General features: G+C 43.1%; 1 protein-coding gene across 1 annotated transcript in view; it reads left to right on the top strand.

The window, feature by feature from the left end:
• The window catches only part of LOC128695839 (neurogenic protein big brain), a 71,805-nt gene that overhangs the window by 17,586 nt on the left and 26,547 nt on the right, over window positions 1–27,672 (top strand). The window contains exon 5 of the mRNA XM_070092810.1: window positions 19,264–19,372. Within this exon, the coding sequence (XP_069948911.1) occupies window positions 19,264–19,372 (109 nt within the window). The remainder of the gene's footprint in view (window positions 1–19,263; window positions 19,373–27,672) is intronic.

The raw sequence follows: 27,672 nt of genomic DNA, 5'->3' as shown, positions 1-27,672 counted from the left end.
GAATCACTGACTGATTATTCATATTGCTGCTGACCATAGCAGGATTTCAAACACCCTCGCCCTGTAGACACTTGTGAGTCAGTCGTAGTTAGGCAGCAGAGAGAGACAGGTCGGCTGTTGGCGCTTTCCATACTTCCCGTTATATATTATATGTACTACCAGCCTACGTGAGTATTTTTACCCATCCACGTATCGAAAACCCACATGACAAATGGTGGCACCGGTGTGGGCGTGAATTTAAGGGTATTTCAGACGTTAGAAGACTATGGGTTGCCGGCAGGTCAGAGGTGAACCGTCTCAGCCACCTCCAGCTCCAGCCTGCAAGCCATTTGTCATGAGGGTTTTCGATACGTGGATGGGTAAAAATACTCACGTAGGCTGGTAGTACGTATAATATATAACGGGAAGTATGGAAAGCGCCAACAGCCGACCTGTCTCTCTCTGCTGCCTAACTATGACTGACTCACAAGTGTCTACAGGGTGAGGGTGTTTGAAATCCTGCTATGGCCAGCAGCAATATGAATACAGTCAATGATTCACACAGACGGTTGGTAGTGAGTCATCTACTGGTACACTGGTTACTGGTAACTGGTTACTAGGAACTGGTACTACTACTGAGAGCTCGGCGACGCTAACGTATGTCGTCCCGACATACAACTAATACAAACTAGAGACGGCAGGTGTACGGCTTGGGCTGATTCTATACAATGTCAAAGTACACAACAGTTGAACATTATAACATAAGTAGAATATTGGAATGGAAGCTTAGGCTGGTTGACTGGCTTAACCCACGAGAATGGCTGACTGGAAGACGTGTAACGATGCACACAGCATGAAGGAGCAGGTGGATGACAGGAGACAGGCTGGATGATAGGCTGAGGCAGGTTGACTAGCGTTCACTTCCACTGTCTGGCTTATTGACTGGCTTAATTGCAAAATCCGGGTCAACCCCTCGGAGATTGAAGCAATTAGCACATGAACTAAGCCAGGAAGCTTGAAAAACGGCTGCAACAGGCTTGCAGGCTGGAGCTGGAGGTGGCTGAGACGGTTCACCTCTGACCTGCCGGCAACCCACAAACAGTCTTCTAACGTCTGAAATACCCTTAAATCCACGCCCACACCGGTGCCACCATTTGTCATGTGGGTTTTCGATACGTGGATGGGTAAAAATACTCACGTAGGCTGGTAGTACATATAATATATAACGGGAAGTATGGAAAGCGCCAACAGCCGACCTGTCTCTCTCTGCTGCCTAACTACGACTGACTCACAAGTGTCTACAGGGTGAAGGTGTGCTGTTGGCGCTTTCCATACTTCCCGTTATATATTATACGTACTACCAGCCTACGTGAGTATTTTTACCCATCCACGTATCGAAAACCCACATGACAGTGCAACTAATGTGACATTTTTATTGTGGCAAAGTTTCGCTCTCCAGGAGCTTTGTCAAGCTCCTGGAGAGCGAAACGTTGCCACAATAAAAATGTCACATTAGTTGCACTTGTCCTTTTACTTTATATCAGTCTGTTTACATTGCAACTTAGCCCACGTAAGACTGTCATTATTACACTTATTATAGTGTTGAGTTTGTATCTGAGCTGCCCGCTTTCTTCCCCCTCATGTTTGTCTTGGGTTTAGCTCCTCCAGTAGAGGGGACGGGAAAGGGGGGAGTGAGCGGAGAGGGAGTTGAAATATCGGGAGCCGTTATCTCCGCTGGTTGTTCAATTTATGGTACAACAGCCGCTGCGAATGTTTGCCAATGTTCTTTCCTTTTTTTCAGAAGTTATAGCTAGAGTTCGAAAGAACATTCAGTGGGTGAACGCTTTAGTATTGGGGACGGGCAGGTCCCTCCCACGTTGGTAACGGGAGGTAAAGCAGGTTCCTCTTGATGCGTTTCCAGATAAAATAGTGGTAGCCAGACAACCGCCGATAGACAGGATTTTCTAGAAGTCGTAGTTACCCCTTTGTCATTTCTTCCTCCATGTTTTTTTTTTCTAATATTTGATTTTGTAGCCTCAGTAGTTGTGCTTGGTTTGCTATATTGTAAATGGGCGTCGCATCAGCATGTGCAATGTCCTTTATTGCTCCAGACGGTTGGAATATGTAACCCTTGTTACATTATACATGTAGCTGTTAGTACCTGTAATGCTTTCCAATTATAAGTACATGTATAACCAAAGACGAATCTCCTTCCATACACCTCCATGATTTGTCTAAGTGGTTTTCGGCAGTTCCGGTATTAGTGATTGCTTTAGTAAATGGTTGATTGTATTGGCACTGGGTGATGGGGAGAGGAGAGTAGCTTTTTATTAGGCAGAATTAGATACGCATTTAAATACCTATATTATTCACTCTGTACTCATTGTGTGAGCGGTAGTCAAAAGATTACAGAGGTACATAATTGGTCCATTATAATATATATGGTAGTTGTTTAGTGGGAATAAAATTTTGTTAGGTTTCCTTGTCATGTACCATCAAACGGATTTTTTTTTATATCGTTATGAAATCTATCGGCCTGAGGTCAGAGATTTCATTCCTATGGTAATGAGGATATCGTCATAGTTGTGACTAACATGTTACCAACATCAGTAGCGTCACCAGCATAGGCATCACCAACATCACTACCAATATAAGCAGCAGTAGCACCAGGAGAATGAATGAGGTGTATGTGTGATGGCCTCAACACCAGCACTGTTCTTAAGTAACCTTTCATCCCTCGCTCTTCCCTCCTCCATTCTCAACTTTTAAATTACCTACTTTCAGTTTTAGCCTCTACTGCAGCAATGTGACACTTACAAATGCCTCTCGTGATTACTCAACCTCTGGGTAACTAACAGAATTTGCTGGAGAAAGGTGAGCTATAACTTCTGGACCAGCTCTTACCTGCTCTCTCGACTTGACTGACATGACTTAGTTCCATGGTAATAACGTTATAAATTGTATGTATTAGGCTTCTAAATTGTACGGATAAAGTGACCTACAATTCAGTACATTTATTAAAAGAAACTTTTCGCCAAGAGTGACTTATTCAGTCCCAATACAAAGGAAGCTAACAAAAAAACCAAAAAAAAATAAATGGTGTGGGAGGGGTGACATGTAGTGAGGGTGTGGTGGAGTAAGCTACAATACGTGGGTGTCACTGGACTGCTAATAATGAGGGCAACAGTCTGTTTACCAAAAGTTTGGAAAGACTGAAGATTCCGGGTTTTCGTGGGATTGTCGATTTGTTTATAGATTTGTGGAGGTCGATTCATTGCTCCAAGGCCAGCTTCTTAATATGTATATTAAATGGCATTACTTATTCCTATTCTGGGTCTGGCCATATCTACTCTTGATAAATTAGAAACTAAAACTGGAAGAGAGTAAACTACAACAAAAAAGAGTTAAATCACCCAATATAACGGAAGTGGAACATAAGAGACTAAAGAGTATCAGTGTGGACAAATCTTACAAAGAAGACAATAAGATCTTAGAGGTAAGATAGTAACACACAAATATCACATCTGCAATAAAAATGATAGGCTGGAAAATAAGAATCTTAAAAACAAGAGATGCAGATCCAGTAATGATACTGCTTATTGCGCCTGTATTCTCTACTGGAAAATTTCTGAACGCTTCCAGTCCCATTTACGGCAAGTAATATTGCAGATCTGTAGAAAATACACAATTTTCTGGCACCTAAAGTAATTTCAAACGATCTAGATTATTAGGAACACTTAAAATCTCTCAAACTACTCTCTAGAATGTAGGCATACAAGATATCACAATCTACTTACAGAAAATACTGGAGGAAGTAGTTCCAGTTTATGCTAAAATTATATCCTCTCTGCATCGTTTACATCTACTCTTCAAAGTGTTGAATATTTGGTTCCCACCTCTCGCTTCCTCGTTCAAATTTTACTTTTTTTTTTTTTTTTTTTTTTTTTTTTTTTTTTTTTTTTTTTTTGCCACCCTGTAAACATAGTACCTCGTAACAAGCCTATGGTACACATGCGTCTTCAGGTTCTACCTGCCTTCTTGTCTCTGGAAGTCACAGCTCATTCATTCTGTGACTGGTTAGACTGCAAACATTTAGATATCTGCTTTCTATGTACCTGGAGTATACCTGGAGAGGGTTTCGGGGGTCAGCGCCCCCGCGGTCCGGTCTGTGACCAGGCCTCATGGTGGATCAGGGCCTGATCAACCAGGCTGTTACTGTTGGCCGCACGCAACCCAACGTACGAACCACAGCCCGGCTAATCAGGTACTGACTTTTGGTGCCTGTCTGGTGCCTTCTTGAAGACAGCCAGGGGTCTATTGGTAATCCCCCTCATGTATGCTAGGAGGCAGTTGAACAGTCTTGGGCCCTTGACACTTATTGAGTTGTCTCTTATCCTGCTTTTCATTGGGGTTATGTTGCATCGTCTGCCGAGTCTTTTGCTTTCATAGGGAGTGATTTTCGTGTGCACGTTTGGTATTAATCCCTCTATGATTTTCCAAGTGTATGTAATCATGTATCTCTCCCGCCTGCGTTCTAGGGAGTAGGGGTTGAGGAACTAAGCATTCCCAGTAATTGAGGTGTTTTATCGTAGTTATGTGTGCCATGAAGGTTCTCTGTACATTTTCTAAGTCAGCAATTTCTCCTGCCTTGAAAGGTGCTGTTAGTGTGCAGGAATATGCCAGCCTAGATAGAACAAGCGACCTGAGTGTCATCATGGGCTTGGCATCCCTAGTTTTGAAGGTTTTCATTATCCATCCTGTCATTTTTCTAGCAGATGCGATTGATACAATGTTGTGGTCTTTGAAGGTGAGATCCTCTGACATTATCACTCCCAGATCTTTCACATTAGTTTTCGCTCTATTGTGTAGTTGGAATTTGTTTTATACTCCGATACAGTTTTAATTTCCTCACGTTTTACATATCAGAGTAATTGAAATTTCTCATCATTGAACTTCATATTGTTTTCTGCGGACCATTTAATGATTTGGTTGATGTCCGCCTGGGGTCTTGCAGTGTCTTCAGTGGAGGACACTCATGCAAATTCGGGTGTCAACTGCAAAGGAAGACACGGTGCTGTGGCTTACATCCCTGTCTATGTCAGATATGAGGATAAGGAACATGATGGGAGTGAGTTCTGTGCCTCATGGAACAGAGCTTTTCACCGTAGCCGCCTCAGACTTTACTCTGTTTATTACTACTCTTTGTGCTCTATTTCTTAGGAAATTGTAGATCCATCTACCAACTTTTCCTGTTATTCCTTTATCACGCATTTTGTGCGCAATTACACCATGATCACACTTGTCAAAGGCTTTTGCAAAGTCTGTGTATACTACATCCTGCGTTTTGTTTGTTTTACAGAGCATCCAGGACCTTGTCATAGTGGTCCAATAACCGACACTTGATGTGCCATATTTGTAAATAATGTAAAATGCCATTACCATGTGCGCTCAGCGTTCTTTAGAGAAACAGTTTAAGCACAGGTGAAATTGCCTACCTGCCTCTCTCCCTCCCTCCCTCCATCCATCCTTGAATTCTTCCCTTCCTCCCTCCATCCTTGCTTTCCTGTCTGCCTGCTCTGTCTGCTTGCTCTGCCTGCCTGCCTGCTCTGCCTGCCTTCCTGCCTGCTCTGCCTGCCTTCCTGCCTGCCTATCTGCTTGCTCTGCTCTGCTGATAGCCCAGTTTTCTGGCGGTAACTTTTACGTTGGAGATGAAAGTGGCTCAGAGTTGAGATTGTTGGGGTTCACCTCCAATTCTCTTGAGGGTCCGAGTTCTGTTTCGCGAATTTACCGTTTTGGGGTGTGATTCTTTTAATTTTTTTTATTTATTTACGGTATATGTGGTAGGTTTTTGTATGTAGTGTGGGTTTTTGTGTGTAGTGTGGGTTTTTGTATGTAGTGTGGGTTTTTGTGTGTAGTGTGATCATTAAACGTAGATCTGATATTACCACTCCCAGTACCTCGTATTCTTTTTCCACGGTTCCAGTTTGTAATTAATTTTTTCCATAGCAGAGTAACCGAAATTTTATCCTTGTTCATTATATTGTTTACTGTGGCTCACTGTAAGACCTAGTTAATATCAACTTGGAGATTTTTTTCCCCTCAGTGAATACCACTTAGTGTTTTATTGACAAGCTTTATTCTCACACACAGCGAAGAGAAAGCATGCTATAATATGGAGGGGAAGGGGAGAGAAAAGGATGGGTTGACGAGTAGGGGGTTTGACAGCGTGGGAAGGTGGATGGTAGGGGGCAGTCCTGGGTGCCATAGAGATCGCCATCATGTGGTCATCTCATCATCTTCACCCCCCTCTTCCCTTGCCTTCCTCTCCTCCTGCTTTCCTCTCCCCCTGCCTCCCTCTTCCCCTGCCTTCCTCTCCCCCTGCCCCCTAATATCTTCCTCGCCCCTCCCTTACTTCCCCCTGCCCCCTAATATCTTCCTCGCCCCTCCCTTACTTCCCCCTCCAGTACCCTACGTGCTCTTCCCATGGACCCCCATCTTCAACTTCTCCCTTTGCGACCTCCTTTTCCCACTGTGTACCCTTGCTGGAATACTTGATGACATCCTCATAGCCCTACTGAAGTCTTCCAGCTCAGACTGACTCGTGTCAACACCTTGTATGAACATCATCCTGCTTAGTGGAATATGACTAGGAAAACATTGCTAGCTTTTGTTACTATTATTTAATTAATTATCTTATAGAATAGGAAAGCACACTGCTGATGTATCCAGTGTGTGTTAAACACACTGGATACTTGTAGTCGCTTCCAGACGTCACCTACCCCACAGTCCACAGCCCAGTGTATGCACCACAGCCTGTCTGACTTGGAACTGATTTAAGGAATCTATTGAGTTTCCTCTTCAAGACAGCCACGGGTCTGTTGGTAATCCCCCTTATGCATGAAGGGTGTTGAGTCTTGACTTTCACATTTATTGAGTTTTCTGTGTACTCACCGCTCTCCGGCCTTTCACAGGAAGCGAAAAGCATATAGTGTTTCGGTGTGCACGTTTGGAACCAATCCCTCCAGAATGTTCCAGGTGTAGATTATTCTTTCCTACGTTCGAAGGAGTACAATTTGAGGAACTTTGGGCTTTCCCAGTAATTTAGGTGCTTAGTTGATAGAGCTAATCAGGCCCTGATCAATCGGGAAGCCTGGTCATGGACCGGGCCGCGGGGGCGTTGATCCCCGGAATAACCTCCAGGTAATCCAGGCTGTGAAGCTTCTCTGTACCATTTCTGCAGTTTCGCCTGCTTTGAAGGAGGTCGTTAGTACACAGCAATATTTCACTAGCAGAGAGAGACCGAGTGACTTGAAAATTGTCATCATTGACTTAGCATCGTCATGTTTTAAAAGTTCTAGTTATCCAACCTATCAGTTTCAATGCAGTTGTGATAATGACATTATTGTGCTCCTTGAACGTGAGATCTTTTGACATCATCACTCCTAGGTCTCACACATTAGATTTAAGCTCTATTAAGCGTTCTGGGTTTGCCTTGTAGTCCTATCTTGTTTTTATTTCCTATACCACCATGGCACAATGTCTTGTTGTATGGTGGCGTAGTGGTCTATGGCTTTGAGAGTTTAGCTAGCTTCCCGGGAGGCTGCCTGGACGACTCGGTCAAATTCCTATTTGTGGTTGCAGGGGTCGAGACTCGGCTTCTGGCCCCGCCTCTTCACTGACCGCTACTGGGTCCTCCCTCTCCCTCCTCCATGAACTTTATCATACCTCGTCTTAAAACTATGTATGGTTCCTGCCTCCACTACATCACTTGCCAGACTATTCCACTTCCTAACAACTATGTGGCTGAAGAAATACTTCCTAACATCCCATTAACTCATCTGAGTTTTTAACTTCCAATTGTGACCCCTTGTTTCTGTGTCCCATCTCTGGAACATCCTGTCTTCGTCTATTCCACGCATTATTTTGTATGTCGTTATCATGTCTCCCCTGACGCGTGTGTGTGGGGAGGATGGAAATCTTTACCTCAAGATCTTTTGCACTCTGTGTATCGTCAGGAGCTTAAGATCGCCTGTTTGCCATTGTATTGCGCGCGCGCGCGCACACACACACACACACACTGCTGCAGCATATGGGCGCCTGGCAAACCTGAGAACAGCATTCCGATACCTTAGTAAGGAATCATTCAAGACACTGTACACCGTGTATGTCAGGCCCATACTGGAGTATGCAGCACCTGTTTGGAACCCGCACTTGATAAAGCACGTCAAGAAACTAGAGAAAGTACAAAGGTTTGCGACAAGGTTAGTTCCAGAGCTAAGGGGAATGTCCTATGAAGAAAGATTAAGGGAAATCGGCCTGACGACACTGGAGGACAGGAGGGTCAGGGGAGACATGATAACGACATATAAAATACTGCGTGGAATAGACAAGGTGGACAAAGACAGGATGTTCCAGGGAGGGGACACAGAAACAAGAGGCCACAATTGGAAGTTGAAGACACAAATGAGTCAGAGAGATAGTAGGAAGTATTTCTTCAGTCATAGAGTTGTAAGGCAGTGGAATAGCCTAGAAAATGACGTAGTGGAGGCAGGAACCATACACAGTTTTAAGACGAGGTTTGATAAAGCTCATGGAGCGGGGAGAGAGAGGGCCTAGTAGCAACCGGTGAAGAGGCGGGGCCAGGAGCTAGGACTCGACCCCTGCAACCACAAATAGGTGAGTACAAATAGGTGAGTACACACACACACACACACACACACACACACACACACACACACACACACACACACACACACACACACACACACACACACACACACCCCTCACCTCTCTCGCCATCTCGTTGCTCTATCGACACTTCATAATCACTGATAAAAATTTGGTGCAGCGAATATTATCCTCGTATTATAATTTTTGTACCCCTCCCTTCACTCCCCGCTCCTTCCCTTCTCTCCCCGCTCCTTCCCTTCTCTCCCCGCTCCTTCCTTTCACTCCCCGCTCCTTCCCTTCTCTCCCCGCTCCTCCTCCTCTCCCCTGCTGGCTTCCTTTTCTCCCCTCCACATCCGCCTCTTCCTCACAGGAGGAACAGGTGTGGTGGGTCAAGGGGTCCTTACCTGGAGGTTATTCCGGGGATCAACGCCCCCGCGGCCCGGTCCATGACCAGGCCTCCCGATGGATCAGGGCCTGATCAACTAGGCTGTTACTGCTGGCCGCACGCAGTCCAACGTACGAGCCACAGCCCGGCTGATCCGGCACTGACTTTAGGTATCTGTCCAGCTCTCTCTTGAAGGCAGCCAGGGGTTTATTGGCAATTCCCCTAATGCTTAATGGGAGGCTGTTGAACAGTTTTGGGCCCCGGACACTTACGGTGTTTTCCCTTAGTGTACCAATGGCGCCCCTACTTTTTATTGGGGGCATTTTGCATCGCCTGCCCAGTCTTTTACTTTCGTAGGGAGTGATTTCTGTGTGCAGATTTGGGACCATTCCTTCCAGGATTTTCCAAGTGTAGATTATGATATATCTCTCCCTCCTGCGGGTACCAAGGGAAGAAGTACAATATTTTATAGTTAACAAAAATGGGAGCATTAGCAGTGTGCTGCTGTCATCTGTAAGATGGTCACATAATGGAAGTAAAAACAAGCTATGTTGCCTGTCCGTATTCCATACACAGGTGACGTAAGCAGGGGTGGATGGCAGGGGGTGAACCATACACAGGTGACGTAAGCAGGGGTGGATGGCAGGGGATGAACCATAGACAGGTGACGTAAGCAGGGGTGGATGGCAGGGGGTGAACCATACACAGGTGACGTAAGCGGGGGTGGATGGCAGGGGGTGAATCATACACAGGTGACGTAAGCAGGGGTGGATGGCAGGGGGTGAACCATACACAGGTGACGTAAGTGGGGGTGGATGGCAGGGGGTGAACCATAGACAGGTGACGTAAGCAGGGGTGGATGGCAGGGGGTGAACCATACACAGGTGACGTAAGCGGGGGTGGATGGCAGGGGGTGAACCATACATAGGTGACGTAAGCAGGGGTGGATGGCAGGGGTGAACCATACACAGGTGACGTAAGCAGGGGTGGATGGCAGGGGGTGAACCATACACAGGTGACGTAAGCAGGAGTGGATGGCAGGGGGTGAACCATACATAGGTGACGTAAGCAGGGGTGGATGGCAGGGGATGAACCATACACAGGTGACGTAAGCAGGGGTGGATGGCAGGGGGTGAACCATACACAGGTGACGTAAGCAGGGGTGGATGGCAGGGGGTGAACCATACATAGGTGACGTAAGCGGGGGTGGATGGCAGGGGGTGAACCATACACAGGTGACGTAAGCAGGGGTGGATGGCAGGGGGTGAACCATACACAGGTGACGTAAGCGGGGATGGATGGCAGGGGGTGAACCATACACAGGTGACGTAAGCAGGGGTGGATGGCAGGGGGTGAACCATACACAGGTGACGTAAGCAGGGGTGGATGGCAGGGGGTGAACCATACACAGGTGACGTAAGCAGGGGTGGGTGGCAGGGAGTGAACCATACATAGGTGACGTAAGCAGGGGTGGATGGCAGGGGGTGAACCATACATACGTGACGTAAGCAGGGGTGGATGGCAGGGGGTGAACCATACACAGGTGACGTAAGCGGGGGTGGATGGCAGGGGGTGAACCATACACAGGTGACGTAAGCGGGGGTGGATGGCAGGGGGTGAGCCATGCACAGGTGACGTAAGCGGGGGTGGATGGCAGGGGGTGAACCATAGACAGGTGACGTAAGCAGGGGTGGATGGCAGGGGGTGAACCATAGACAGGTGACGTAAGCGGGGGTGGATGGCAGGGGGTGAACCATACACAGGTGACGTAAGCTGGTGTGGACGGCAGGGGGTGAACCATACACAGGTGACGTAAGCAGGGGTGGATGGCAGGGGGTGAACCATACACAGGTGACGTGAGCGGAGGTGGATGGAAGGGGGGGGGGGTGGACCACACCGCAAACACCCCTCTGATTCATTTCCCTCATTTTGCATTTTCTATAAACCACGTGATTTTTGTTCCCTCTACTGTGGTAGGTTACGCTCACCTTTCCCCCACTCCCTTTTGTCGACTCCTCACTCCCCAGACGAAGAGAGGGCAGGAGGGGCAGATGGAGGGTCAGGTGAATTACAGGAGGGGCAAGTGGAAGGAGGGGTGAGGGCTAGAGTAGAACAGGGGTGGGGGACTGGGATAAAGGGGTTGATAACCCCTTAACCGAGAGTTGGCTCTGGAAACGTCAATGGGGCGTGGTTAAGTGTTGAGAGTCCTCAGTCTCCCCTCACCAGACCTACGTTCAACCATCACCACGCCTACTACCCTTCTCCCCTTAATTTAGTTTCATTCAATTAATCCTCTTGTGTCCCCTTTCACCTCCCCCCCGTCACCCCCATGATCACCCCTCTGTGGCTTGTCCCGCTTCAGTGATTAGCTTTACCCTTGTTGATCCCCCCCTCACCTTTCTCTCCTCCACTCCCCTCTCTTCCCTCGTTGAGTGAAATCAGTGTTATCAATGTCCACAATAAAATAGCGCAGAATAACTCACAATACCCAGGCTGCAGTAATTCGCAATTAACTCAGTTATGGAGAGGGAACCTAAGATGACTTTTTGTTCGTTCTGGATCATCAGGTTGTAGTCGTGCACTAACCTATACAACATTACCATCATCAAGTCTTTGAGTTAGTAATGCTTCAGGACGGACAGAAACATTTCCTCTCCTACGTGAAGGTTAAAACATCAGCAGAGAGAGAGAGAGAGAGAGAGAGAGAGAGAGAATATTATGACAGTGTATTAATTAAATGCGTGTGTTGACCACACCGCCGCTGCCGGGGGATGGTAGTAATAGTAAATACCCGATAATGGCGTTTAAACAAGATACTATCACCATGATAATCAAGATATGCAAAGATTAACTAGTGTGTAGTTTTAATAGTACAAATTATACTTCTAAGGCGGAAGTTGTAGCAGTTCAGATAAAGCTTCTCACTATTGCCTGGGGGTATGTTGCCTTCCCGGAGGTTGTTTTGGAGGTCAATGATCCCCGCGGCCCGGTCCTCGACCAGGCCTGATCAACCAGGCTGTTACTGCTGGCCGCACGCAATCCTGGATATGTGGGCCAGAGGGCCGCCAGCAGCAACAGCCTGGTTTGCCAGGCAAGTACCAGACACACCTGGCCCAGGGTCAGGCTGTTGAAAACCATCGCAACCCATCAGTGGTAGAGGGGTGAAGGTAAGCAGGCAGTATGGGTGAAGATTAGACATAAAAAACAGTAATTGGAAACTATTTGGACAATGTTTTGCCAGTACAGCAGGCTTTTTTCATGTCAGTCGAATATATTTGGGAAAATGAGGCTATAGTCAAGAGTAAAGAGAGGTTAGATGCGGCGGTGGAAGTACTTCTACTACGATCACACCTCGCTCCTGCCTATATAATATCTTTTCTGTAGGTATATTTTATTGACATGAAAAGACCTACCTATTGTGCAGGTGAAGCGTTGTCTGAATAAAATGACCTATTACTGATTTTTATCGTATTTACAACTCGTTGGTATTCCCATACCATTCAGCGTGGGTGACGGCGGGCAGACAACGTATGTAAGAATGGGTTTTATAAGGGTAGTGAGCGTGGGGTCGGGTGTGTCAATAAAAACGGCAGGGTGATGCAGGGGTGACAGAAGGCTGTGGGAGGGGTAGGCTAGTGGAACTAGCAGGGCTGGGAAGAGGGCGACAAACTGATGTACAGCACTTGGAAGGCCATAGTCAACAGTGGTGAGTGAGCATACCATCTGGCCTTCACTTGCATCACTGTTCGGGTGGTATGGGGACTTGTCTCCTTTACGTAAGTAAGCCCAGACTGACCAAGCTGATGCCACGTAACCAGATACATGCGCTGATAGTCAGCTTTTAAATTTTGACAGCTACTTTCATTTACAAGCTTAGTGGCACTGCCCTAATATCTCTTATCTCGAGACATGTAATTTTTTTTTAGAAAGGAGTGGGTGTGCCTGAGTACTACTGGGCAATCGTTACTTGCATGGGGGAGCGCTAAACCGTAGGTCCTAATGCGCCAGGTAAAGGGAGGGGAATTCAAATTATTTAGATCAAGAGCTCTTTACTGGCATCAAAGTACGTCCCTTGAAGGAGCTACCTTTACCATTGATGAGTTTCGAGTTTTTCTACTAGATCCCAGCCACGGGCCAGGCTTGTCTGGTGCTTGCCTGGTGAACTAGTAGGTGTTGCAGCTCATGGTTCGCTGGTTCACATATTCATCACAGCCTGCTTGTTTTGGCAAACATGGGCCAGTAGGCACCCAGTTCTTATCAGTTATTCAGCGATGACATGATTCATTCTTTGCCCATAATGTACATTAAGTATAGTTAGACTATTGTTACTGATAGCTGTCTTCCTAGTCAGTTGAACAGTGTGTGGAGTATAAACCTCATCCTGTTATTATCTGTATCCTCAGCCACAAGCCCCTGCCTTATACCACTACTTTTCAAATTAAGAAACTCGGCTACACATGAAGTTCTCTCTCCAGTTGTTGATGGCTAGCTTTGTACGTTGTCTTGCCACCATCATCTAAAGTTTTTTTTTTTTATTATTACCTCCCCACAAGGTAACTTTCATATAAACTATGGAATCAGAACATTGATGGTATAATCATTTGTGTTAAAAAAGTTAATCAGGGCAAAATCTAAGCCTGCCTTAAGCCTGCTTGCAGCACCCGGCTCCCCCGTATACACAAACACATGCTCAAGCCACCACCAGCATGTCATGATCTAATCCCCACTTTTCCCCCCACACCCATACTGAGTCACCATCACCCACCCGGCTTGCCTCTCACGCACCCACACCCACAAGGGAGCACACAACAGGGGCAGCACCCCAGACGCCCACGCTGTATCAAGTGGTCGACAGACGGGTAATTGATAGAGGCACAGAGGGTGTGTTGGTGGGGTGTGGTGGTAGACTGCTAGGAGGATGTATCAAGTCAGTCAGGGGGGGAAATGTATCACGCCAGACTGAGGGAGGATGTATCATATCAGAATTGAGGATGTATCACCTACTCTCAAGGAGGATATATCATACGAAATTGTCACGAAAGCTGTATCACATCAGTGTCAAGATCTAATATTAAGGGCCTGGTCATCATGTGAACTGTAAACGGCAATATCATGATGTCTAAAGTAACCAGCATAGCCTTATGGCTATATCTTTACCTTATACCTTTGATGAGTTCCGAGTTTTCTTTTCTACTCCTGGAGCCCAGTCATGGGCCAGGCTTCTTTGGTGCTTGCCTAGGCAACCAGATTGTTCCTGTGGGCCCGCTGACCCACGTATCCATCACAGCCTGGCGAAGATACTTGTCCATTTTCCTCTTGGAACAACTGAAGACACTTGTCCCAGCAGTGTTTCTGATGCCTGCTAAGCATATGTTGAATAATTTATGCCATGGACGTTAATACAATGTTTCCTTATTGTCCCTGGTGCACGCCTGCTTTCCACTGCGTTTATTTTGGAAGGAATGGTCCCAAATCTGCACACAGAAATCACTCCCTACGAAAGTAAAAGACTGGGCAGGCGATGCAAAATGCCCCCAATAAAAAGTAGGGGCGCCATTGGTACACTAAGAGAAAACACCATAAGTGTCCGGGGCCCAAAACTGTTCAACAGCCTCCCATCAAGCATTAGGGGAATTGCCAATAAACCCCTGGCTGCCTTCAAGAGAGAGCTGGACAGATACCTAAAGTCAGTGCCGGATCAGCCGGGCTGTGGCTCGTACGTTGGACTGCGTGCGGCCAGCAGTAACAGCCTAGTTGATCAGGCCCTGATCCATCGGGAGGCCTGGTCATGGACCGGGCCGCGGGGGCGTTGATCCCCGGAATAACCTCCAGGTAACCTCCAGGTATATCTCTCAATCCAGTATGTTGTTATGGCAATGTGCAAATTTAAGAACATAAGAAAGGAGCAACACTGCAGCAGGCCTGTTGGCCCATTCTAGGCAAGTCTTTCACAATCCATCCCACTAATAGGATATTTGCTCAGTCCAACTTTCAACGCTACCCAAGAAACAAGCCCAGATAACTCCACTCACGGACAAGGCCCGCAAGTACTTTCCAGGCCCGTTATGAAATGCATTGTTGTGGAAAAAGACACTTATGTACAGTTCAGGATATTCATTAAAGGAAACGTTTCGCCACGAGTGGCTTCTTCAGTCCTAATACAGAGAAAACTAAGAAAACATTTATATATATAGTGGCAGGAGTCAGGTGAGGTGACGCGTGGGTAGAGGTGGTAGTAGTAGTAGTAATGGAACTAAGGAGGTGAGGCAAGAGAGGGACCTGCTGGCATCAAGTAACACCAGTTCCCAGGATGGGTAATATCCTTTTGCTTAGTAATTTTGAAATACTGTAACTACCGGATTTTTGCTTTATAGTGTTACTGACAGAAATTAGTGCAGCTTCAATGCATTTTCTCCGTCTTAAGTTGTCATCTTTAATAACTAGTTTAGCTTCATTGAATTTCATGAGGTGTCCAACATCGTCTCTATGTTGAACACATGCGTTTTTGCAGTCATCATTTCTGCAAGCATTTTTGTGTTCTGCTATTCTAATGTCCAGAGTTCTGGCTGTTTCCCCTACATATACTTTGTCATACCCCCCACATGGTATATAGTGTAGATTCCTGCACTTGTGCCAGAATCATGCTTGGGTTTTTGTATCAGGTTCCTAATAGTAGTTGAAGAGCTGGTAGATATTTTAGCCAGTTTTCTGTCAAACATGTTTGAAACATTAGTGGCAACATTGCTGACCGGTAAAACGATGTAACTTGGAGGCTTTTCTTCAATTTGATAGGTGTTGGTCTTGCTGAGGATACGTGCCGCACGTTTCCTACAGTCACGTATGAAGTGTAGGGGAAAGTGCAGTGAACTAAAAGAGTTGGTGATGTATGTACATTCTTCTTCGAGGAACTGTGGACTGGAAATTCTGTAGGCTCTCAGAAAGAAGCCAATAACTACCCCTCTTTTAGTTCTTGTGTCATGGTGAGAGAAGAAATGTAGAAGATCGTTCTTGTAGGTAGGCTTCCGGTAGACTTTAAAAGAAAGTTTATTTTCCCCTGTGTGTAAGAGAACGTCGAGAAAAGGTAATTGGTTGTCCTTCTCCTCCTCTAGTGTAAATTTAATAGTAGGTTCCAGAGTGTTGATGGTGAACATCAAAATGGTATACAATACCGACAGGTTGTTAGGTAAGACACATATGCAACAGTTAGACAACTTTATTCCGAAACGTTTCGCCTACACAGTAGGCTTCTTCAGTCGAATACAGAAAGTAGGCAGGAACAGTAGAGATGTGAAGACGATGTAATCAGTCCATCACCCTTGAAGTCATAGAATTTGAGGTTGTCAGTCCCTCGGCCTGGAGAAGTTCAGTTCCATAGTCAGGAACTATCTGAAGATCAAGCGACAGTGCGGAGACTTAAATACTGTCGGAAGGAGAGGTGCAGAGTAGTAGTAGTAGTAGTGAGAATGTGGCCACTGAGAGGTCCTGTCCCTCTCAGATCCAACACTTCTCACTTGAAAAGCTTGTCCAGTGTGTTTTCTGTACCAAGATGCCATGTGTTGCAGTGTCTGACAAGATGAACATCAAAATGGTATACAATACCGACAGGTTGTTAGGCAAGACACATATGCAACAGTTAGACAACTTTATTCCGAAACGTTTCGCCTACACAGTAGGCTTCTTCAGTCGGATACAGAAAGTAGGCAGGAACAGTAGAGATGTGAAGACGATGTAATCAGTCCATCACCCTTGAAGTCGTAGAATTTGAGGTTGTCAGTCCTTCGGCCTGGAGAAGTTCAGTTCCATAGTCAGGAACTATCTGAAGATCAAGCGACAGTGCGGAGACTTAAATACTGTCGGAAGGAGAGGTGTAGAGTAGTAGTAGTAGTAGTGAGAATGTGGCCACTGAGAGGTCATGTCCCTCTCAGATCCAACACTTCTCACTTGAAAAGCTTGTCCAATGTGTTTTCTGTACCAAGATGCCATGTGTTGCAGTGTCTGACAAGTGTATTCGACTGAAGAAGCCTACTGTGTAGGCGAAACGTTTCGGAATAAAGTTGTCTAACTGTTGCATATGTGTGTTGATGGTGTTGAGGAAAAGCCTCCAAGTTACATCGTTTTACCGGTCAGCAACGTTGCCACTAATGTTTCAAACATGTTTGACAGAAAACTGGCTAAAATATCTACCAGCTCTTCAACTACTATTAGGAACCTGATACAAAAACCCAAGCATGATTCTGGCACAAGTGCAGGAATTTACACTATACCATGTGGGGGGTGTGACAAAGTATATGTAGGGGAAACAGCCAGAACTCTGGACATTAGAATAGCAGAACACAAAAATGCTTGCAGAAATGATGACCGCAAAAACGCATGTGTTCAACATAGAGACGATGTTGGACACCTCGTGAAATTCAATGAAGCTAAACTAGTTATTAAAGAAGACGACTTAAGACGGAGAAAATGCATTGAAGCTGCACTAATTTCTGTCAGTAACAATATAAAGCAAAAATCCGGTAGTTACAGTATTTCAAAATTACTAAGCAAGAGGATATTACCCATCCTGGGAACTGGTGTTACTTGATGCCAGCAGGTCCCTCTCTTGCCTCACCTCCTTAGTTCCATTACTACTACTACTACTACTACTACTACTACCACCTCTACCCACGCGTCACCTCACCTGACTCCTGCCACTATATATATAAATGTTTTCTTAGTTTTCTCTGTATTAGGACTGAAGAAGCCACTCGTGGCAAAACGTTTCCTTTAATAAATGTCCTGAACTGTACATAAGTGTCTTTTTCCACATCTTGTCGGTATCACCATACCATTTCCTCATGAAATGCATTATAAATACAGTGGACCCCCGCATAACGATTACCTCCGAATGCGACCAATTATGTAAGTTTATTTATGTAAGTGCGTTTGTACATGTATGTTTGGGGGTCTGAAATGGACTAATCTACTTCACAATATTTCTTATGGGAACAAATTCGGTCAGTACTGGCACCTGAACATACTTCTGGAGTGAAAAAATATCGTTAACCGGGGGTCCACTGTACTGTAATTTTAGCAGGTCACAACATACAGATGTAATAAGATTTTAAGATTTTTAACCCGGAGGGTTAGTCACCCAGGATAACCCAAGAAACTCCGTGCATGGAAATATAAACACACATGCAGTTTAATGTGATCCTTTATTGACAACATTTCGCCCACACAGTGGGCTTTTTCAAGTCACAAACATCTACCTGCATAAGTGTCTCAATCTTCAACTTGTCAGTTTTTTAAACCATTCATCACATGTTGATAAATTAGACACATGTGCAACTCTTGGGTATCTTTATTGAGGAAACGTTTTGCCACACAGTGGCTTCATCAGTCCATACAAAGGAGAATCTTGAAGTACAGGAGGAGAATGAGGTAATCAGTCCCTCAACCTTGAGTCGATGTGGTCAGTCCATCAATCTTGAATAGAATACGGCATACGTGCGGAGAAGGAGCTTATAAACCGTTGGTAGGAGAGGTGCAGCAGTCACAGGTGGTGTCACATTTGTTCAATGTGGAAGTAGGTCGTGCCCAAGAATTAGGCAAGTGAAGAATTCCCAAGTATTAAGATCCCAAGAAGTTGCAGTGTCTGACAGGTTTGTAGTTGAATGGTTCAGAGAACCGACATGTTGATAAATTAGACGACATGTTGATAAATTAGACACATGGTTCTCTGAACCATTCATCTACAAACCTGTCAGACACTGCAACTTCTTGGGATCTTAATACTTGGGAATTCTTCACTTGCCTAATTCTTGGGCACGACCTACTTCCACATTGAACAAATGTGACACCACCTATGACTGCTGCACCTCTCCTACCAACGGTTTATAAGCTCCTTCTCCGCACGTATGCCGTATTCTATTCAAGATTGATGGACTGACCACATCGACTCAAGGTTGAGGGACTGATTACCTCATTCTCCTCCTGTACTTCAAGATTCTCCTTTGTATGGACTGATGAAGCCACTGTGTGGCGAAACGTTTCCTCAATAAAGATACCCAAGAGTTGCACATGTGTCTAATTTATCAACATGTCGGTTCTCTGAACCATTCATCTACATTCATCACATGGTGACAGTGTTGTATAAAAAGTATTAATTATTCTTATTGCTCATTTTAAATATTTTTGAAATACTTATTACTGTACAATACTTGCTTGCCTACACATTACATTATTTCCAGGTGTACTGGGTGGCTCCACTGTTGGGAGGGGTGACTGCTGGCCTCATCTATGAGTATATCTTCAATCCTCACAGACTCCCTCGTTCACGCAAGGATTCCATAGATGGAGGTGAGTTATTCATGCTTATTTTAAACCCTGTTTTGAGAGATTACTTGTGAAGGGAGCTCATCACTAAAAATGGGCTTATATGAAACTATTTAAGAGCTTCCTCCTATTCCAAATTCTAAGATGTTAAAGGAGGAAATAAGGTAATACTGAATGTTTCATAAATTAAAAAAAATAAGGGGGTGTGTAGCTGTCCCAAGGATAATGCTTTCTGAGTAGGTTGATGTAGTAATTAAAAGATTTCTTTGTTTCATGACTTTTCTACTGCTTAAGAATGAATTATGTTATGCATTTGTTTATCTGTTTGTTGTATGGTGTGGGGAACATAATTTACAAGATGCAAATAGTTTATGACATTCAAATATGCCAGAGAAAAAACTGAGGGGTAGCAAAGATAGATTATAAAAAAAGTATGTTGATCTAAGACAGTATCACAGAGAAATAAAATTTAATAAAATATTACAAAATATATGCTGATTTTGCACCATATAGCGTATGAAGCAATGAGAAGAAATGTGACGAACTTTCACTCTTGTGAAAATCGCCTACAAGCCTTTGCAACATCTCAGTAATCAACCATACAGTTTTGATCAAACTGGTCTTATTTTAATGACTGGTGAATATTTCTGTATAGAATATGCATTTTTTGCTCACCACCCACGTTTTGCTCTATGGTGAGTTAATTGGTTTTCTTTTCAGTGCCTTGTATGACAAGAGACCTGGTTCATCACTCCCCCTTCCCCCTAAAAAAAATATACAAGAATAGTTTAATAAAGTGGTGGAAAGCCACGAAAAAAAAGTACAGTACAGGCATTATAAGACCTTGGAACCAGTATTCGAAATTTAACTCAACGACTTGCCAAATATTCAGATGCTTAAAATTGATTTCTGTTCTGGGACCAAGGAAAGGCCAGTTACAGTTGAGCACAAATAGTTTTTGTTTGTGCCCAGAGAACTTCTTGGTGGTTGTTACTTAATCATTGATGTTACATTACTTGCCGATTTTCATAAATGTATCCCACATATTATAAGGTTTACCATCTTAAGAAACTTAAAAACATTGTGCCTTACTTTACCAGAAAAATGTTCTTGATGACTACTTGTATGGGTGAAAATATCTCTTAACCAGATTAGGAATGTGACTGTAAACCACTAGCATCTGCTGGAGACATACAGCATGAAAAGAAGAGAAACAAGGTGATGAACGCAGTAGCCTGTGTAGTGAAGATTGGAAGCCAAATTGGAGGAAGTATGGGGGAAGTGAATGTAAGATATTTCAATACTATATTTGGGAATGGATGTATCTGATAGGTCCATGGAAAAAAAAGGTGAATCATAAAATGCACTAGATAAAAGTAGCTAAAGGGAGCAAGGGGCTAGTAACCCCTTCTGTGTAAATTACTAAATTTAAAAAGAAAACTTTAGTTTTTCTTTTTAGGTCACCCTGCTTTTGTGAACATGGCTGGTGCATTAAAAAAATAGCTAAAGTATTCAGCAGTCTGTGATAAGAGATGCAAAATAGAAGGAAAAAAAAAAAAAAGGATGTACGAGAGTACGAGCTCAAAACAGAAGCTTGTAAAATGTTTTGCATTGGCAGGACTACTGTGTTTTGTCTCCATGTAAGAAGATGGGTAAATCTCACAGACTTTTTCTTACATTACAGTGCTAGTCACGGCCTTATGCCAAGCGAGTGCCCCAGCATAATGCTGTAACAAAAATCAAAGGCCTACCATACAGGAGGGTCTCTTTTCGTCAGTGCATTATGCTGGGTAGCAGCCGTTAGCATGACATCATGGCCTGCTCCCACACTCCACAGTGACTCCTTGGTGCTCACATGGCTGCCATGGTGAGAGGAAGTGTTGCACTTTTCTCTCTCATCCGTCCCATGTTTGATTATGGGTAAAAGAAAGTCTTTAACACCTGAAACTATAGCTCAAATCATAGGGCTTCACAAAGCTGGCCACCAGACGAAAGAAATAGTGGAGAGTGTTGGTGTGTGTGAGTGTTCATTGAGGAATTGGGCGCAACGTTTCAAGGCTGGTGGCGGTGTCAAGTTACCGTCTGCCAAACCTTGGCCTGGCCCCTTGAAGAAGACATCTGTTCATACCTTAACTGTGTTAAAGAAGCAGTTTAGGAAGTACACCTAAGATAACTGCTAGAGAATTGAAAGAAAAGAGCCCACATCTTCTCTCAGAGGTGTCTGTAAGAATTGTTAACAGACGTGTGTCAGAACTGGGCAACAGTTGTCACCGCCAGGTTAAGAAACCAATACTTTCCAAGCCACAGAAGAAACATAGGCTGGATTATGCAAAGAAATATCTTCACTGGAATCCTGAACAGAAGTCTGAAGTACTTTGGAGTGATGAAGCAACTTTCACCGTCACATGTAACCGTGGGGGACGTGTACCAGCCCAGAGGTAGTGACCTGCTACACCTGTGGGACCACCAGACATCCAGACTCGCTTATGGTTTGGGGGTATTTCAGTGCTCAGAGTGTTGGTTAACTCGTTGTGCTTCCCAAAAACCAATATATGAACCTGTATAATTCTTTCTTCTTTCAACAAACCGGCCATATCCCACTGAGGCAGGGTGGCCCAAAAAAGAAAAACGAGTTTCTCTTTTTTAATTTAGTAATTTATACAGGAGAAGGGGTTACTAGCCCCTTGTTCCTGGCATTTTGGTCGCCTTTTACAACATGCATAGCTTACAGAGGAAGAAATCTGTTCCACTTCCCCATGGAGTTATTGTGTGACAGTTTACCTGAGGCATTTGACAAGTGTAGGGCTATGGTTTTTATGCAGGACGGCACACTGTGTCTACTGCCAGATCTGTAGTTCAGTGGTTTAAGGACTGTGAAGCGAGGTTCTTTAATGACTGACCAGGCAATTCCCCAGACCTAAACCCTATCGAGATCCTTGGTCAATAGTGAAACGAAGTTTACTGGACAAGGATGTCAGTTCCATCCTGCGACTGGAGGCTGTTCTACATGAGGCATGGAATAATATACCTCCCCAAACCCTCAAGAATTTGTGTGCGAGTCTTCCTACACAGCTGAGGGACGTGATTAAGCGTAAAAGACGCAGCACCAAGTATTAAAACCTCAATAAGTGTGCAAATATATATATATAAATTATAATTTATGGTATGTGTTTGTGTTTTGGTATGTGTGTGGGGGGGAGGGGCGGCATAATGCCGTGACAAGCACTGTAGGTGTACACTTATTTTTACTTGCGTGTTTCTTAATTAACAGTTCTTATTCATGTAACAGTACCTCTTACAGTTTAAACTCTCTGGCCTGAAACCAGGCCATATGAGCATTGATCCCCAGAACCAAGAATGTGAACTGTCTTCAAGTACAGTAACTTGTACAGTACTGTATTATTTATAATAGATTATTCAGTGTAGTAGTAACAGTAGGCCTAAACTTTATACTGGACTTGTATAATTGCTTTAGATGGACTTTTTTTGGGGGGATGATTATTTTTTCTGTAAAGTATTTTAAATATACAGTATATCAGGGGCAGTATTGCAATACAGCCTCTCCTCACTTAGCGACGTACTCATTTACTGATGCCTCAGACTTACGACAGGCTCTCTGACCATTATTCATACATTAGTGTATATTAGAGCTGATTTCCTCTATTCTGTATATTACAATATACAGTACACTACTGTATAAGCATTTAAAAATATACCAGAAATGTTATAAATGGTGCAAAGGTGACATTAGAACAGTATCAGAGATGGTTGACACAAACTCACCACCATTATACTAGTATGTTCCTCACTTATCGACGAATTTATTTAATGACGTGGTCTTAGGAATGGAACTCTGTCGTTAAGTGAGGAGAGGCTGTATTTATGTAACATTGATGTGTTACTAATGAGGGAATAGAGAATTTTTTATGCATTAATATTATAACGTAGTAGGTATTCCTCGCATACTGAATGATATAGGAGCTGCATGAAGAGGTTGAAGTACATGTATATAGTTGTGACTTCAAATGACTGAAACAGCTCACATATGCTATGATGTACTAAATAATTTAATAAGACTTTAATAGACTGAGGTTAAAGATTTACATTGTGAATACTGTTCACTTTTGTTAAATCTACAACACCTTTCTAATCACACACCACCACCCTCAGACTCTTCTAATTTTTGATGAACAAAATGTGTGCAACATCTGGTATCTTTGAGATGCTTTGCATACCATGGGCTTCATCAGTTTAATATAGGGACATAAATGAGAAAGGAGACTGATAAAGTAATTAATACACTAATTTTTGACATTACTAAATTGTATATTAGTTCATATCAAGATCAAAAGAAGTACGTACAAGTATAGTATAAATATGCCAAAATAATATTCTTTTCATTAAACTGTTATGCAGCAAGTAACACATTTTTGTGTGCTATAAGCTTAATATCATATAGTACTAGTACATTATGTGTGTGTATGTGTATGCGTGTCCGTGTATTTTTTTTTTTTTACATTCTTGTTGGCTTCTGATTCTTGAGCACAGTGACATTTGTATGTTTGACATGTAAGTAACATGTGCCACTGTGAACTGTTAAAAAATTCAACAGTTTTCACAATGATCCTGAATATCTACTTGTATAAAAGTTAATGTTTATTTTTAAAGTTAAGGAGATGGGTCTTATGTTTGTAATTGTGCAAGAAGCTTTGTGTAGCTGGATGTGGGCCAGTAAGGGTGACATGGTGGCTGTGCATTACAGAGCAAGGGGTGGAATCCTTTCCCCTGAACACTGTTGGTGGGCCGGACATGCATGGGGGGCTAGGGGGGCATCATGCCCCCACTGTGCCTCCTCAACAGTACCAGCTGCAGTACGAAGCACAGTATGATGGCAGGCTGTATCGGGCGTACTCACCAAACAACCGGGCGTGAGGCACCCAGGTACCATCACTCCCACTTGCACAAACATGCCATCATCTGGCTCAACATAAAATATTGCTGCTTTTGCCATGTGCACTAAAATTGATTCTGTAATTTTAGCTGCAAACACACACACACTCAGCTGCACTGTATGACATTAACACAAGTAGACTATTTGAGTTATTGGTTATGTTGTGAAACCACGCATTGCACACTAAGTAGTTACTACTAATATTTAGTGATATCTTATTTTATATTTTCTTTTAATAGTTAAAATTTAGGAAATTTTTGGTATAGATGATAAAACTGAAAGCAACTCTTTTGATATTGCTGTTGGTTTTTGGGTTTCCTTGTAGTTTGTCTTTTTTTTTTTTTGTGTGTGTGTGTGTGTGTGTGTACAGCCTGTGTTTGTCTTAAGCTATCTCCTTTCTTAGATGTTGGAAAGTATTTCTAATTGTCAGTTTTGTATTCTTAGCATTGTTGAGATGTTTTCTTTATGATTATACATATAGGAATTCTTGTATATTTACACCATGTATTGATATTTTAAAATGTCTGTGTGATTGTTCAAAACATTGTACTGTATATCTTCTTTCTTCTCCCTTAAGTAATATGAAATATTGAAAAATTAAGATATACAATACAGTACATATCTTATAATTATAGTAAGATTGAGAAGAAAGAAATGGTAATTTCTTAATCCAAATAAATTACTTGCTTATTTCTACATGTATATTGTTCATTACAGAATCTTAAAGCAGTTTACATATCTTTCTGTCATATTATGATGTGACAGCAACAGGAAACAAAACAAAAAAAAAAAAAAAAAAAACCAGAATCGGCAGTTTACATTACCTACACTGTACACTTGTTGGTATTGTGGTCTCATTTGCAGGGGAAATAGGATCATGCTTATATTTTATCACATAAATTTTTCATCAGCAAACTGCTCACACACTTTCATTATGGGTGATCTAAAAGTAGGCTTATGAAATCTCTTCATTCTCTTGACTAAGGAAATAAGTAGTTTAAGAGTATACATTAGATAAGTGGTTCACAGCATTTCCTGACTCAGGGACAAGTGAAAATTGAAATACCATTACATAAAGTAATTATTTAGAGACCAGTATTACATGCAAAAACACATATATTGTACTGTAATTTCATAAATTCCTTAAAGTAAAATAGTATGAATGATTGAACATGTTTTGTTGCTAAAATTTCACAGTGAATAAGGCAGTGACTACAGTTTGGAGAATATATTATTTTTGCTACTCCAATCAAGACAGCATGTTCAGTTGGCCCCATTAGTTCATAAAGTGTACTTTGATTACATGAAGTGCTCCAATACTATAGCAGTTTACAACATTTTCAGCTAAATATCATACTCACCTGATCATTGCATTATTTAACAAAGGTTAAGCTTCTGAAATGGCACAGTTCTTTAACACACTGCTTAGATGCATTGCAAGGCTAATTTTTTAACAATAATGATTTGCCTTTTAGTTTTGGCAATTCATAGCAACATTATAATATGCTATATTGATGTTTGACTTTTACTGGAAAGAATGCAGATAATTTTCAGTTTGCCTTATACAGTGGACCCCCGGTTAATGATATTTTTTCACTCCAGAAGTATGTTCAGGTGCCAGTACTGACCGAATTTGTTCCCATAAGGAATATTGTGAAGTAGATTAGTCCATTTCAGACCCCCAAACATACACGTACAAAAGCACTTACATAAATACACTTACATAATTGGTCGCATTCGGAGGTGATCGTTATGTGGGGGTCCACTGTATGTTTCTGAAAATACTGAAACATTCTTAAGGTTAACCTACTAGCTCCTTAGGTAGCTCTAAATTTTGATGGTTCTTTGCATCATATTTAAATACCTTTCAGTTTATTTCTTTATCACTTGTAAACCTGAACTTAGTGTATGAACTATCATATTCTCTAAGAAAAGAGGCTTCCTTCTTGCATGGTTGCTCGTTCACCTTGTGTGCAATACTATTTCTCTGCTCATCACTAACACTTGCTGTGCCTTTAACTCTACCATACAGTAGTACTTACTTCATTCGATTTATATCTGATTAAAAATTCAAAATAGCTTTTTTTAAGCATCTTAGAAAGCTAAAAAAAAAAAAAAAAAAAAAAAGACCACTTTAAAATGCCTAGAGCAAACATCTACTGTGATATGCACTTCAACACCACAGTGGGACAAACCAAATTGAACTGCACTTGGACATAGGGTTTGAAAGATTACCCAATCTGGGTGTATATAGAGAGGATTATAGGGAAGTATACCATGTCCCTGGAGATCTGAGCAGTGATACCTATGCTTCGCCAGGACTGGTGTACTGGTTTCTCTTGAAAGTCATAGACTTTATGCAGAACCAATAATATGTTTTTTTTTGTATTGTCAGACTTACGATGGGCTCTCTGGCCAGTATTCATACCTAAATAATGTATATTAGAGCTGATTTCCTCTATTCTGTTTATTTCAGTGTACAGTACACTACTGTATAAATATTTAAAAATATACCAGAAATGTTATAAATGGTGCAAAGGTGATATTAAAACAATATCAAAGATGTATGACACAAACTCACTACCTTTGTAGTATTCTCCTCACTTAACGAGCAGAACTCCTTCGTTAAGTGAGAGGCTGTTAGTTACCATTTTGTCCTAGGCACATGTTGATTTGACACTAGGCCTGTTGTATATGAGTGTGTGTGTGTGTGTGTGTGTCTGTGTGTACTCACCTATTTGTGGTTGCAGGGGTCGAGTCATAGCTCCTGGCCCCGCCTCTTCACTGATTGCTACTAGGTCCTCTCTCTCCCTGCTCCATGAGCTTTATCATACCTCACCTTAAAACTATGTATGGTTCCCGCCTCCACTATTTCACTTTCTAGGCTATTCCACGGCTTGACTACTCTATGACTGAAGAAATACTTCCTAACATCCCTTTGATTAATCTGAGTCTTCAACTTCCAATTGTGACCTCTCGTGTCTGTGTCCCATCTCTGGAACATCCCGTCTTTGTCCACCTCGTCTATTCCGCGCAGTATTTTATATGTCGTTATCATGTCTCCCCTGACCCTCCTGGCCTCCAGTGTCGTCAGGCCGATTTCCCTCAACCTTTCTTCGTAGGACAATCCCCATAGCTCTGGGACTAGTCTTGTTGCAAACCTTTGCACTTTCTCTAATTTCTTGACGTGCTTGACTAGGTGTGGATTCCAAACTGGTGCTGCATACTCCAGTATGGGCCTGACGTAAATGGTATACAGAGTCTTGAATGACTCCTTACTGAGGTATCGGAACACTATCCGTAGGTTTGCCAGGCGTCCGTATGCTGCAGCAGTTATCTGATTGATGTGCGCCTCAGGAGATATGCTCGGTGT

The sequence above is a fragment of the Cherax quadricarinatus genome, chromosome 41 (assembly GCF_038502225.1).
Source record: "Cherax quadricarinatus isolate ZL_2023a chromosome 41, ASM3850222v1, whole genome shotgun sequence".
Classification (NCBI taxonomy): domain Eukaryota; kingdom Metazoa; phylum Arthropoda; class Malacostraca; order Decapoda; family Parastacidae; genus Cherax; species Cherax quadricarinatus.
This window is presented reverse-complemented; position numbering and strand designations above follow the sequence as displayed.